This window comes from Giraffa tippelskirchi, chromosome Y, assembly GCF_054371585.1.
Source record: "Giraffa tippelskirchi isolate mGirTip1 chromosome Y, T2T-mGirTip1v1.2.pri, whole genome shotgun sequence".
Taxonomy (NCBI): Eukaryota; Metazoa; Chordata; class Mammalia; order Artiodactyla; family Giraffidae; genus Giraffa; species Giraffa tippelskirchi.
Window position 1 is genome coordinate 7007809 of NC_137290.1, and position 15938 is coordinate 7023746.

The 15938-nt window shown below is 38.0% G+C and overlaps 1 protein-coding gene across 2 annotated transcripts in view; it reads left to right on the forward strand.

Moving 5' to 3' along the window:
- LOC145537625 (ubiquitin carboxyl-terminal hydrolase 9X-like) overlaps positions 1 to 15938 on the forward strand; it is a 159312-nt gene that overhangs the window by 95596 nt on the left and 47778 nt on the right. For both annotated transcript variants that reach the window (XM_081568366.1, XM_081568367.1), the window contains exons 22-24: positions 9036 to 9166; positions 9341 to 9619; positions 15345 to 15470. In XM_081568366.1, the coding sequence (XP_081424492.1) occupies positions 9036 to 9166; positions 9341 to 9619; positions 15345 to 15470 (536 nt within the window). The remainder of the gene's footprint in view (positions 1 to 9035; positions 9167 to 9340; positions 9620 to 15344; positions 15471 to 15938) is intronic.

Genomic DNA, 15938 nt, shown 5'->3' on the forward strand with positions numbered 1-15938 from the left:
GATTTTTGAGTTCCTTATTGGTAGAAACTAGAGATCTCCAGCTGGAAAATTAGTGATACCAAGAGACCGTTTCATGCAGAGATGAGCACAATAAACGACAGTAATAATATGGTCCTAATAGAAACAAAAGATATTAAGAAGAGGTGGAAGGAATACACAGAAGTATAGAAAAAAGATCTTCATGGCCCATATATCCACAAGGGTGTGATCACTCAACTAGAACCAGATCATGGAATGGGAAGTCAAGTGGGCCTTAGGAAGCATCACCACGAACAAAGCTAGTGGAGGTGGTGGAATTCCATTTGTGCCATTTGAAATACTAAAAGATGACACTGTTAAGTTGCTGCGTGGAATATACCAGCAAATTTGGAAAACTCAGCTGTGGCCACAGGACTGGAAAACGTCTGTTTTCATTCCAATCCCAAAGAAAAGCAATGCCAAAGAATGTTCAGACTGTCGTACAATTGTACTCATCTCATATACTAGCAAACTAATGCTCAAAATTTTCCAAGCCAGGCTTCAACAGTACGTGAACCAAGAACTTCCAGATGTTCAAGCTGGATTCAGAAGACACAGAGGAACCAGAGATAAATTTTCAACATCCTCTGGATCCTCAAAAAAGAGAGTTCCAGAAAAACATCTACTTCTTTATTGATTATGTCAAAGCCTTTGACTGTGTGATCGCAACAAACTGTAGAAATGGAAATACCAGACCAGCTGACCTGCTTTCTGAAAAATCTGTTTGCAGGTCAAGAAGCAACAGCTAGAACCAGACATGGAACAACAGGCTGGTTCCAAATTGGGAAAGGAGTACTTTAAGGCTGTGTATTGTCACACTGCTTGTTTAACTTATATGCATAGTACATCATGAGAAATGCTGGACTGGATGAAGTACAAGCTGGAATCAAGATTGCCGGGAGAAATATCAATAACCTCAGATACACAGATGACACCATCCTTACTGCAGAAAGCGAAGAACAGTTAAAGAGGCTCTTGATGAAAGTGAAAGAGGAGAGTGAAAAAGTTGGTTTAAAACTCAACATTCAAGGAGTGAAGATCCTGGCATCCGGTCCAGTCACTTCATGGCAAGTAGATGGAGAAAGACTGGAAACAGTGACATATTTTATTTTCTTGGGCTCCAAAATCACTGCAGATGGTGGCTGCAGCCATGAAATTAAAAGATGCTTGCTCCTTGGAAGAAAAGTTATGACCAACCTAGAGAGCATATTAAAAAGCAGAGATATTACTTTGCCAACAAAATCCATCTAGTCAAAGGTATGGTTTTTCTGGTAGTCATGTATGGATATGAGAGTTAGACTTTTAAAGAGAGCTGAGTGCTGAAGAATTTGATACTTTTGAACTGTGGTGGTGGAGAAGACTCTTGAGAGTCCCTTGGACTGCAAGGAGATCAATCCAGTCAATCTTAAAGGAAGTCAGTCCTCAATATTCATTGGAAGGACCGAAGCTGAAACTCCAATACTTTGGCCACCTGATGGGAAGAACCTGATTGGAAAAGCCTCTGATGCTGCCAGAGATTGAAGGCGGGGTGAAATGTTTGAAAGACAGTCACCGACTTGATGGACATGAATTTGAGTAAGCTCCAAGAGAACCCTGCCTGGCATGCTGCAGTCCATGGGATTGCAAGGAATTGGACAGGAATGAGCGATTGAACTTCCTTATTGGTAGAAATTTGTCTGTACTCTTTAACCTGTTCCTCAAAGTTATCCTGTATCATCCTAGGAAGAACCTTCCAATTTATTGATACTTTGGAACATTCAAGATATTCTTTTTTATTATTATTACTCTTTTCCATTATTGTTTAACACAGGATATTGAGTAAAGCTGCCTGTGCTATACAGTAGGACTTTGTTGTTGCAAGATGTTCTTGACTCCTACATTAAGAGTGAGGAAGCCCCTGAAATAACTGACACTCTCCACCCCATAATGATTTCCGAGGTCCACTGACTGTCTTGGGCTGTAAAGCATCTATAGTCTGCAACTTAGTAAGCACTGTTGCATCTGCAGTTGAAGCTTTTTACATTCCTGATGTTGCAGGGAAATTTAGCCCGAAGGGTAGCATGAATCTCCTGAAGATGAAGTATAAATCACCTTGATACATTTGATGAATTGTTTAATCTCTTGGTTGCAGCAGTGACTTAGAGTTAGGAGTCGGGAACACCATTGCCACGTGATGCAGAGAGATTAGGTTAGGGGTGGTTGTAAACATTGTCTATTAGGAGGACCACGAAGGATGGCTCCTCCTCACGATGTATTTCTTCACCTCAGTAATGAAGCACTTGTAAAGTCATTTTGAGGACAAGATAGCACAGCCCCAGACATTCTTTTTTTTTTAATTAATTTTTTTAAAAATTTAATTGGAGGCTAATTATAATATTGTGATGGTTTTTGCCATACATTGACATGAATCAGCCATGAGTATACATGTGTCCCCTATGCTGAATCGCCTCCCACCTCCCTCCCCATCTCATCCCTCGGGTCATCCCATCTCATCATTGCACCAGCCCTGAGCATCCTGTCTCATGCATTGAACCTGAACTGGGGATCTGTTTCCCATATGGTAATATACATGTTTCAATGCTGTTCTCTCAAATCATCCCATCCTCGCCTTCTCCCACAGAGTCCAAAAGACTGTTCTTTATATTTGTGTCTCTTTTGCTGTCTCGCATACAGGGTCATTGTTAACCATCTTTCCAGATTCAATATATATGTGTTAATATACTGTATTGGTGTTTTTCTTTCTGACTTACTTGATTCTGTATAATAGGCTCTGGTTTCATCCACCTCATTAGAACTGATTCAAATGCGTTCTTTTTAATAACTCAGTAATATTTCATTGTGTATATGTACCACAGCTTTGTTATCCATTCTTCTGCTGATGAACAGGTTGCTTGCATGTCCTAGCTATTGTAAACAGTGCTGTGATGAACACTGGGGTACATGTGTCTCTTTCGGTTCTGGTTTCCTCACTGTGTATGCCCAGCAGTGGGATTGCTAGCCCCAGACATCCTTGAATTTGTTTTTGAGTGCTGGGTATTGTTTCCTCAGCAAAGGAAGCTTGGCTTGATCATGTGACCCACTGCATTGCCACACACAAACAAGTAATGTGATCTTTCCAGGCCTTGAACTTTAGCTTGATATTCTCATGAATAGAAGTTCAGTTGAACATGTTTTTCTGGAACAAAGTTGTTTCGTCACAATGGAAAACTTGCTCTGAATGTAGCCATTTTCTTCCATGAATTCCTTGACCTCTTCTGCAAATGATGATACTCTGTCAGCATCAGCCATGCCTGTTATCACATGATCTTTAAATTCTTGAGGCTGTAGTGCTTTGCATAGATTACCTGCTGTCCCTTACTAGCCTTGAACTCTTTCCTCTTGTTCCTCTGAAACTGCTCAGTTCTTGTGGAGTGCTAAATGCTTTTTTGTGCATAGTTTTCCCTTGGTTTCTAAAGTTTTCCCATAGTAAAGCAGAGACATTACTTTGCCAACAAAGGTCTATCTAGTCAAGGGTATGGTTTTTCCAGTGGTCATGTATGGATGTGAGAGTTGGATGGTGAAGAAAGCTGAGCTCCTAAGAATTGGTGCTTTTGAACTGTGGTGTTGGAGAAGACTCTTGAGAGTCCCTTGGACTGCAAGAAGATCCAACCAGTCCATCCTAAAGATCAGTCCTGGGTGTTCATTGGAAGGACTGATGTTGAAGCTGAAACTCCAATACTTTGGCCACCTCATGCGAAGAGTTGACTCACTGGAAAAGACCCTGATGCTGGGAAGGATTGGGGGCAATCCTTCCCAGGACGAGAAGGGGACGACAGAGGATGAGATGGTTGGATGGCATCACCAACTCGATGGACATGGGTTTGGGTAAACTCCGGGAGTTGGTGATGGACAGGGAGGCCTGGCATGCTGTGATTCATGGGGTCGCAAAGAGTCGGACATGACTGAGCAACTGAACTGAACTGAACTTCCCTTGGTCAGGATATGCTCTCTAATATATCATCTAGGCACATGCTTAATGTTTTCCAGTGGTTGCAAGCAGATAACCATGAAATAGACCAGATTAGCCACTGTAGGGGCAGTGCTAACACAGAGATTTCAGCTTCTTTCTGCTTTGTTGTGTGAATGCTAAGTTTGTTTGTAACAACTTTATAGCCCCTAGATCAAAAGAGCTAAAATTTTGGTTTTCTTTTGGACAGCGCTTTGCGCTTCTTAGCCTCTGACAGTTTGGTTGATCAGTTAATTAATTGAGAGCTATTTTTCCACAGAAACAAACTATGCCCAACACAAACAGCAAACAAAGATATGAGGTGAGATTTGAGGCAGTGATCAAACAATAAGAGACTGAGGGTCTTTGAAGTAGTTGTAGACTATAGAAGAATATGCTTACACAGGACTTAATTTGCTTAGTTTTAGTGTAGTACTCATTGCATGGTCAGTTCACATTTTGCTTTTTAGAACCACATAGGGGTTTTTATTTGCTTGCTTTTTTAGCCATACAGTGTCCATGTGGGGTCTTATTAGCTCCTTGACTAGGGATCAACTGTAGAAGCTTAGAGTCTTAACGAAGTCCTATGTTGTTTTTCATTTTGTTTTCTGTTTTTGTATTTTTGAATCACATTTCATGAAACACTTGAATGCTAAAATCTACAGGTATGGAAGGCTAACTGCTTATCATAGTTGGTATCTTAATGACTTTACTGCAGTATTTTTAGCACTGTTTTGCTTTGTAATTATAGGTTAAATTCATTAAGAAACATCACGTCTGCAGCATAAGCAAGATTTCTAAACCAGTCTGTGGTTTTGTTTACAGTGTTTGAGAATATTTCTGTTTTTTCAAAAAGATATTATTTTTTATCCTGAGCTTTAAAAAAAATCACTTTACTAGTAAAACAGTAAAAACATTACTATTTTGCTAAAACACTAAACTGCTATCAGTTTAGTCACTCAGTCGTGTCCGACTCTTGGCGACCCCATGAATCACAGCACACCAGGCCTCTCTGTCCATCACCAACTCCTGGAGTTTACCAAAACCCATGTCCATCGAGTCAGTGATGCCATCCAACCATCTCACCGTCTGTCGTCCCACTCTCATCCCGCCCCCAATCCTTCCCAGCATTAGGGTCTTTTCAAATGAGTCAACTCTTCGCATGAGGTGGCCAAAGTATTGGAGTTTCAGCTTCAACATCAGTCCTTCGAATGAACACCCAGGACTGATCTCCTTTAGGATGGAGTGACTAGATCTCCTTGCAGTCCAAGGGACTCTCAAGATTCTTCTCCAACACTACAGTTCAAAAGCATCAATTCTTCGGCGCTCAGCTTTCTTCACCATCCAACTCTCACATCCATACATGACCAATGGAAAACCCATAGCCTTGACTAGACGGACCTTTGTTGGCAAAGTAATGTCTCTGCTTTTCAATATGCTATCTAGGTTGGTCATAATGTTCCTTCCAAGGAGTAAGCATCTTTTAATTTTGTCGCTGCAATCACCATCAGCAGTGATTTTGAAGCCCAAAAAACTAAAGTCTGACACTATTTCCACTGTTCGCCATCTATTTGCCATGAAGTGATGGGACCAGATGCCATGATCTTAGTTTTCTGAACGTTGAGCTTTAAGCCAACTTTTTCACTCTCCTCTTTCACTTTCATCAAGAGGCTCTTTAGTTCTTCACTTTCTGCCATAAGGGTGGTGTCATCTGCATATCTGAGGTTATTGATATTTCTCCCGGCAATCTTGATTCCAGCTTGTGTTTCTTCCAGCCCAGCGTTTCTCATGATGTACTCTTCATATAAGTTAAATAAGCAGGCTGACAATATACAGCCTTGACAGACTCCTTTTCCTATTTGGAACCAGTCTTGTTCCATGTCCAGTTCTAACTGTTGCTTCCTGACCTGCATATAGGTTTCTCAAGAGACAAGCAAGATGGTCTGGTAGTCCCATCTCTTTCAGAATTTTCCACAGTTTATTGTGATACACACAGTCAAAGGCTTTGGCATAGACAATAAAGCAGAAATAGATGTTTTTCTGGAACTCTCTTGCTTTTTCGATGATCCAGTGGATATTGACTATTTGATCTCTGGTTCCCCTGCCTTTTCTAAAACCAGCTTGAACATCTGGAAGTTCACGGTTCACGTATTGTTGAAGCCTGGCTTGGAGAATTTTGAGCATTACTTTACTAGCATGTAAGATGAGTGCAATTGTGCAGCAGTTTGAGCATTCTTTGGCATTGACTTTCTTTGGGATTGGAATGAAAACTGACCTTTTCCAGTCCTGTGGCCACTGCTGCGTTTTCCAGGTTTGCTGGCATATTGAGTGCAGCACTTGCACAGCATCATCTTTGAGGATTTGAAATAGCTCAAGTGGAATTCCATCGCCTCCACTAGCTTTGTTCGTAGTGACGCTTTCTAAGGCCCACTTTACTTCACATTCCAGGATGTCTGGCTCTAGGTGAGTGATCACACCATCATGATAATCTGGGTCATGAAGATCTTTTCTGTACAGTTCTTCTGTGTATTCTTGCCACCTCTTCTTAATATCTTCTGCTTCTGTTAGGTCCATACCATTTCTGTCCTTCTTCGAGCCCATCTTTGCATGAAGTGTTCCCTTGGTATGTCTAATTTTCTTGAAGAGATCTTTAGTCTTTCCCAATCTGTTGTTTTCCTCTATGTCTTTGCACTGATTGCTGAGGAAGGCTTTCTTATCTCTCCTTGCTATTCGTTGGAACTCTGCATTCAGATGGGACTATCTTCCCTTTTCTCTTTTGCTTTTCGCTTCTCTTCTCTTCCCAGCTATCTGTAAGGCCTCCTCAGACAGCCATTTTGCTTTTTTGCATTTCTTTTCCATGGAGACAGTCTTGATCCCTGTCTCCTGTACAATGTCACGAACCTCTGTCCATAGTTCATCAGGCACTCTATCAGATCTAATCCCTTAAATCTATTTGTCACTTCTACTGTATACTCATAAAGGATTTGATCTAGGTCATACCTGAATGGTCTAGTGGTTTTCCCTACTTCCTTCTATTTCAGTCTGAATTTGGCAATAAGGAGTTCATGATCTGAGCCACAGTCTGCTCCCGGTGTTGTTTTTGCTGACTTTATATAGAGCTTCTCCATCTTTGGCTGCAAAGAATATAATCAATCTGATTTTGCTGTTGACCATCTGTTGATGTCCACGTGTAGAGTCTTCTCTTGTGTTGTCGGAAGAGGGTGTTTGCTATGACCAGTGCGTTCTCTTGACAAAACTGTATTAGCCTTTGGCCTGCTTCATTCTGTACCCAACGCCACATTTGCCTGTTATGCCAGGTGTTTCCTGACTTCCTACTTTTGCATTCCAGTCCCTTATAATGAAAAGGACGTCTTTTTTGCATGTTAGTTCTAAAAAGTCTTGTAGGTCTTCACAGAACCGTTCAAGTTCAGCTTCTTCAGCATTACTCGTTGGGGCATAGACTTGGATTACTGTGATATTGAATGGTTTGCCTTGGAAACAAGCAGAGATCATTCTGTCGTTTTTGAGATATTACTTGTCTCACAGTACATTACACAAAAACTTTTAGCTTCTGCTATATAGTAGGGCAAATTAGAATACCCATATTATATTTCCAGTAAAAGTTTATAAAGATTGTGAAGTCCATGGAAGTAAATGAAATTCACCATTGACACTACTGCTTAATAGTACATTGATAAATTCACATGTTTTCCACAAAATACTTGCTGATGAGCCATGCAGTGAAAGAATGACCTAGGTTTTAAACATCTTCCATTTTCACAGGCTGTTTTATTCTTTTGACAAGCTTTTTAAGATTTTTCCTCCTAAATCTTTTGCTGTGATTATTTTATCAGATTTTACTCTGGTTGTATTAAATTAGTTTTCTCAGTTTATTTGAACATATTTTCATTTGTAATGCAAACAATCTAACTAGCAGTCAGTTTTTTTATCACTACGAACTTGACATTGCCTTTCCCTGAACTACTGAGCATCATTGTTAATATCAACTCATTATGTGCCCCCCAACCCCCAAAATCACTTACTCAAAATCATTTGCTTAGTTTTGTTTTGGTTTTCTTATTGTGGTAAAATATATGGTACATTTTCTATTCCTAGAATAAGGTATGAGGGTCCCAGTTTCTCTACATTTTCACCAACATGTGAAGGTGGTGTCTTTATGCTGTTCTGATTTGGATTTCCTTGATGCCTAATAATTTACTTACTAACAGTTGGCATATCTTTGTGGAAATGTCTGTTCACAGTCTTTGCTTATTTTTATTTGGATTATTTGTCTCTTTATTATTGTTTCATAAGTGTTTTTGATATATTCTGATAAAAGTCCTTTATTAAATCATATAATTATAAGTCTTTATATTCTCTTTTTGCTGTCTAAATAGTGTCCTTTCATGTAGTCAAGTTAATCTGTGTTTTTCCTCTTGTCACTTGTCCTAATCTAAGGTCATGCAGATTTGCTGCTAAGCTTTTTTCAAAGAGGACACTGTCTTTTTAGTGTAACTTTCATCGTGTATATTGTTTTTAAGCTTCATACCTTTATATATGACAAAAAATTAATAGCTTTTCTTATTTCAGCTTACATTAGAAAATAATTGTTTCTTTTGCCATTTTCTTTTCAACGTATACCTCCCCTTGAAGCTAAAAGTTTTTGTGTAATGTACTGTGAGACAAGTAATTTAGACCTTGGTGGGAGGAGCTTGCATTGTTTTTATTTCAAGCAGAACTAATTGTTTTTCAGTGTTTTTTTTGTTTTTTTTTTCTGTCTCCATTAGATGAAAGAGGAGATGTTCATTTGAAGTCTCTCAATGGCAGCTTGTTCCCATCATATATTGAGGGGACAAAGAGCCCTGGTTGATCATTAACCAGTCCATATCTGGTTATGTCTTGTAACATTTGAACTTACAGTTCAGCTTTGTTGAATTTATAGATGTTTCAGTTTAATACTCCAGTGTATTGAATATGAAATAGTAACAGCATAATTATATTTTACTTTAGTCTGTGTCTATTTTCTTTTCAGATAGCACAACAGTAGAAAAACTAAGAGCTGTTTGTTTGGACCAGGCAAAACTTGGAGAAAATAACCTTGGACCATCTCTTGATTCACTTTTCTTTGGTCCTTCAGCTTCCCGAGTTCTATATCTAACAGAGGTTGGTTTTTTCCTTTTCAAAATTAGAATTTTTCATCATGTGGTGACATCATCATTTGTAATTTTTTGGAATGGTTGTGAATTTCTTAGCAATAATAAGGGAAATAGAAGGTACAAATTATTTTAAACATATTTAATACAGTTTCTGTCCCTCCCCACCCCTTCTTTTTTTCAGGTTGTTTATGCCTTGTTAATGCCTGCTGATACGCCTCTGGCAGATGATTCTTGTGACTTTCAGTTTCACTTCTTGAGAAGTGGTGGCTTATCCCTTGTACTGAGTATGCTAACAAAAAATAACTTCCTGCCGAATACAGATACGGAAACACGAAGGGGTGCATACTTCAGTGGTCTTAAAATAGCCAAACTCTTGTTAACTGCAGTAGGCTATGGCCATGTTAGAGCTGTAGCAGAAGCTTGTCAGCCAGTTGTAGATGGTGCAGATCCCTTAACACCGGTAATAACTTTTTGAAATGCTTTGTGTTTAGGATTTAATTTTTAAAATTAGACCCTTCAGTGACTCTTAAGTACAGATGCAAGTTCAGTTCAATCTGTTGTTTTATTTATGCTGAAATGTAAATTTTACTTTGGCTGTGAGGTACAACATTTGGGATCTTAGTTCCAAGACCAGGAATCAAACCTCTGCCTCTTGCATTGGAGGCATAGTGTCTTGACCACTGGACCGCCAGGAAGTCCCAAAATGTGAATGATATGTACTGATTACCCTAACCTCCGAGGGTATTTCATTACCCTTAAGTATTTTATTAAGTGTTTTGCATTTTCCTTTGAGTCTCATAAAATCTTTACACTAATTTTTTGTTTCCTTGTACCTGAAAGGCATATACAGACAAGTGGTTATAAAAGAAAAGATTTATTTTGCAAATTGCCCACCTCTCTTCCCACCAACCAGTTACAGTGACTGCCAAAGACACTTTTTACTGGTAGCATCCTTAAAGCAAATCAAGACACGAGATTTGGTGCAGAAGTTGAAAGTGTTGTCCATTCTCATTGAGTTTATTCACATTGCAAGTGATGAGTTGATTAAATAGCTAAGAAAAAGTGGCTTAGAGATACAGATTTTTTTCTTTAGAAATGAGTTAGTTCTGAACCAGGAAAATTTAAATAATCACTAGCTTTTTGATATTAAAGTTTTTTATTATTTAGGTGGGATATTAGTATTTTTGGTCTTGTTTAAACGAAGAGTTATTAGGAATTACCTGGTTGTCCAGTGGACTCAGCACTTTCACTTCCAGGGTTCAGGTTCAGCCCCAGGTTGGGAAACTAAGATTTTTCAACCTGTACAGCGCAGCTAAAAATAAATAAATAAATAATTAATTAATTAAAATAAACATGAGGTTTTAAAAAAATAAGAGTTATATGCTAAGTCAGTATTTTTGAAATAGAATGTGTAGAATTTTCTCATAATTCTGGGGTTGATGTGGGCAGAGATTGGCTTTTTGTTTGTAATTATCGAAGCTGGATAGTTGGTACTTGAAGATTATTTATGTTCTTTCTGTTTCTGTATAATTTTGAAAGTTTCATTTAAAAAGTTAAAATTTGTATAAGTAATTTAAAGAAAGTTACAGTGCCGTGTTTTCATTGTAAGTTAGATTGTTTTATATTGTTCCTTTTGTGTATATTTACATAAAAACTGATAGGTTTTGGTCATGATCCTTTCTATAGGGGCTTACTGAAGTAGATACAAGACAACTTTATGTCTTCTTGTCTTTTTCCCTAAGACTTACTATTTAGAAAATGTCATAAGGATCCAAAGGTACATATGTGCTGCTAAGTCACTTAAGTCATCTCCAGTGCTTTGTGACCCCACCATGTCCATGGGATTCTCCAGGCAGAAATACTGGAGTGGGTTGCCACGCCTTTCTCTAGTGGATCTTCCTGACCCAGGGAATCCAACCCATGTCTCTTATGTCTCCTACATTGGTAGGCAAGTTCTTTACCACTGAAGGCGCATATCAAGTTTCCCGCATTCAAATAAGGAGCTAAGTGAAAAATTAGTATTTAAAAAATATTTATTGTAGTACCACAGATAATATATAGAAGTGGGTTACAATTTGATGAATATTGTAACTGATAAAACTAATTTCAGGTATTTTTTTTCATGGATTTAAGAATTTATACTCTGAAGTAAAACTTTATGGTATTTTTTTCACATTTATACTTTTTAAATTTTTTGTTTAACTTAATTCCTATTCAGTGAACAATTTGAGACCTTGTTTTTTTAAAGAGAATATTTAGTTCTGTCAATATGATAAGTGAAAGGAAATAGTTATTTTTATCTTGCAAAACTAACTTAATCCACACCTCAGTTTAATGAGTTGAACTAGAAATCAGCATAACAGTGATGACCTTAATTAACAAAAGATTTCAGTGTAAAAGATTTCAGTGTAAAAGTGTAAAAGTTCAGATCAGTTGCTCAGTTGTGTCTGACTCTTTGTGACTCCATGAACTACAGTATGTCAGGCTTCCCTGTCCATCACCAACCCAAATGCATGTTCACCCAAACCCGTGTCCATTGTGTTGGTGATGCCATCCAGCCATCTCATCCTCTGTCGTCCCCTTCTCCTCCCACCTTCAGTCTTTCCCAGCATCAGGGTCTTTTCCAGTGAGTCAGCTCTTCGCATCAGGTGGCCAAAGTATTAGAATTTCAGCTTCAACATCAGTCCTTCCAGTGAACACCCAGGACTGATCTCCTTTAGGAGGGACTGGTTGGATCTCTTTACAGTTCCAAGGGACTCTTTAAGAGTCTTCTCCAACACTACAGTTCAAAAGCATCAATTCTTCGGCGCTCAGCTTTCTTTTTTGTTGTTGTTGTTTTTTTCTTTTTTTTTTTTTCAGTTTTCTTTATAGTCCAACTCTCACATCCATACATGACCACTGGAAGAACCATAACCTTGACTAGACAGACCTTTGTTGACAAAGTAATGCCTCTGCCTTTTAATATGCTGTCTAGGTTGGTCATAACTTTCCTTCCAAGGAGTAAGGTTCTTTTAATTTCATGGCTGCAGTCACCATCTGCAGTGATTTTGGAGCATAGAAAAATAAAGTCAGCCACTGTTTCCACTGTTTCACCATCTATTTGCCGTGAAGTGATGGGATCGGATCCTGATCTTTGTTTTCTGAATGTTGAGCTTTAAGCCAGCTTTTTCACTCTCCTCTCTCACTTTCATCAAGAGGCTCTTTAGTTCTTCACTTTCTGCTGTAAGGGTGGTGTCATCTGCATATCTGAGGTTATTGATATTTCTACTGGCAGTCTTAATTCCAGCTTGTGCTTCATCCAGCCCAGCATTTCTCATGATGCACTTGGCATATAAGTTAAATAAGCAGGGTGACAATATACAGCCTTGATGTACTCCTTTTCCTATTTGGAACCAGTCTATTGTTCCACGTCCAGTTCTAACTGTTGCTTCCCGAGCTGCATACAGGTTTCTCAAGAGGCAAGTTAGGTAGTCTAGTATTCCCATCTCTTTCAGAATTTTCCACGGTTTATTGTGATCCACACAATCAAAGGCTTTGGCACAGTCACTAAATCAGAAATAGATGTTTTTCTGGAACTCTCTTGCTTTTTCGATGATCCAGCTGATGTTGGCAATTTGATCTCTGGTTCCTCTGTCATTTCTAAAACCAGCTTGAACATCTGGAAGTTCACGGTTCATGTATTGGTGAAGCCTGGCTTGGCGAATTTTGAGCATTACTTTACTAGCGTGTGAGATGAGTGCAATTGTGCAATAGTTTGAGCATTCTTTGGCATTGCCTTTCTTTGGGATTGGAATGAAAACTGACCTTATCCAGTCCTGTGTCCACTGCTGTTTTCCAAATTTGCTGGCATATTGAGTGCGACACTTTCACAACATCATCTTTAAGGATCTGAAATAGTTCGACTGGAACTCCATCACCTCCACTAGCTTTGTTCATAGTGATGCTTCCTAAGGCCCACTTGACTTCATGTTCCAGGGTGTCTGGCTCTAGGTGAGTGATCACACCATTGTGATTATCTGGGTCATGAAGATCTTTTTTGTACAGTTCTTTGGTGTATTCTTGCCACCTATTCTTAATATCTTCTGCTTCTGTTAGGTCCATACCATTTCTGTCCTTTATTGAACCCATCTTTGCGTGAAATGTTCCCTTGGTATCTCATATTTTTTTGAAGAGATCTCTAGTCTTTCCCATTGTGTTGTTTTCCTCTATGTCTTTGCATTGATCGCTGAGGAAGGCTTTCTTATCTCTCCTTGCTATTCTTTGGAACTCTGCATTCAGATGAGAATATCTCTCCTTTTCTCCTTTGCTTTTCACTTCTCTTCTTTTCAGAGCTATTTGTAAGGCCTCCTCAGACAGCCATTTTGCTTTTTTGCATTTGTTTTTCTTGAGGATGGTCTTGATTCCTGTCTCCTGTACAGTGTCACAAACCTCCGTCCATAGTTCATCAGACACTCTGTCTATCAGATCTAGTCCCTTAAATCTGTTTCTCACTTCTACTGTTTAGCCATAAGGGATTTGATTTAGGTCATACCCGAATGGTCTAGTGGTTTTCCCCACTTTCTTCAATTTCAGTCTGAATTTGGCAATAAGGAGTTCATGATCTGAGCCACAGTCAGCTCCCGGTCTTGTTTTTGCTGACTGTATAGAGCTTCTCCATCTGTGGCTGCAAAGAATATAATCAGTCTGATTTCGCTGTTGGCCATCTGGTGATGTCCATGTGTAGAGTCTTCTCTTGTGTTGTTGAAATGGGGTGTTTGCTGTGACCAGTGCATTCTCTTGACTTATAAATAATGAAGTGAATTTGCTCAGTCGTGTACGACTCTTCGCAACCCCGTGGACTGCAGCCTACCAGGCTCCTCTGTCCATGAGATTTTCCAAGCAAGAGTACTGGAGTGGGTTGCCATTGCCTTCTACCCTAATAATTTGTTAGATTTAATTAAAAGTTTGAAAACATGGTTTTATTCATTGAGTAAACAATCTATTATGTCTGTGTTATATGCCTTGTATTGCTTAAGGTGCAGTATGAGAAAAATTAACAGAAGCTTACATGATTCATGTATGTGTACAGGCTAGTTTATTCAAAATTTGTAATCATCTAAATACATTGAGTTCTTAATGTTAATCATTATACTTCATCTCATTTAATCAATATATTTGTTCAGTCCATTTTATTTCTCTCTTAGTTTTAAATGAAAGAGTCTAAGCAGATAAGTAACTTGGCTCCAGTATTCAGAATGACCCAAAAGTTTACCTGATTGAAGATGCAGTGGATTCTGAAATTGTACTAAAACTCTGCCTCATGTGGTTTTTATTTTAAGCCTCCTTTAGTAGCACCTAGCAAGTAGATCTTTAAATAGTATGTGCATGATAATTATAATAATTATACAAATAACAGTGAGTTAAACAGAAGGTTTATTTTCTTTGATTTGCAATTAACAGAGAAGAGCTGGAAGCCTTAAAGAGTTGTAAATTTTGATTGTCTACCTAGAGACTATGGCAACACCTCCACAAACTCTTGAATTTCTTAAAATACCTATTTTTGGAAAGATTTGCTTACCAAAACTTAACTGTAGAAGGTTGATACAGAAAACAAGGAAGATTAAATTATGAGGATTTACTCATGGTTTTTTGGTGATGAAGTTTAAAACATGGATAGAAAAAATACATTTGAACAAAACATAAGAAACATTTTAAGGACTGAAAAGAAAGGAAGTGAGCAAAATGAATTTAGAGTTTAGCTGGTAAGAAATCAAAAGTCTCTTTATCTGGTACCCCCACTTTTCTTAGTCATATCATGGCAAGTATGGTCATTTGCTGAGTAGGAGGGCTAGCAAAGGATTTAACTGGAGACATGTAGATTTGTTCAGAACCCTGTCAGTATCTTATGCAAGTGAAAGTGAATGCAGTTGTAGAGACATTGTTGAATTCATATGAAATTGGAGTTTGCAGTGGAAAATTGTGACTTTAAAAGGCAACCAGTGGTAGAATTCTACTGGTTGACAATCTGAAATGCTTTTTATGCTGAAGACCATACATTCTACTGTAGGTAAGTGAAAGGATGATAGAGAAAGATGATGGATAAGGAGCACATGGATGAGTTTTTTTGCGTACAAGTTTTTAAAGTTTAGTTATATATAAGTTTTTACTCCCAAGTAAAAAGGTTAAATTTTTTTTTTTATTTTCAGATTAACCAAGTTACTCATGATCAAGCAGTGGTGCTACAAAATGCTCTTCAGAGCATTCCCAACCCATCATCTGAGTGTATTCTTAGAAATGTATCAATACGTCTTGCTCAACAAATATCTGATGAGGTTAGTATCAGACTTTGAAAGTTCTGGGATCTTGGATGACTTAACTTTTTTATTGTTCTTGACACAGTCTCTACTTAACTCATAAATGTTACCACAATTTGAGGTTGAATACTCTGAGATTTTTCTTGTTAGATTCTCTTACATTAGCTAAAGTTTAGTAAAATTTAATATTATGTATTAATATTAATACTTTAGAAAGTACTTAAAAAAAAAACCTTTTAATAGCCTATTTTGAGCTATAATTTATATTGAATAAACTAGATCAAAATAAAACATATACTGACTTTTAACATAATGTTTAAAGTAGTGATGCAGTCAAGAAATAGAATATTTCAATCAGTCCCAAAAGTTCTTTCTTACTGAGCCTAGACATTTATTGTTGCTTTTGTCACTGTAAAATTGTCATGTTTTAAAATTTTACATGAATCATATTATATACTCTTGTGTCTGGATTATTTTAATCAGCAT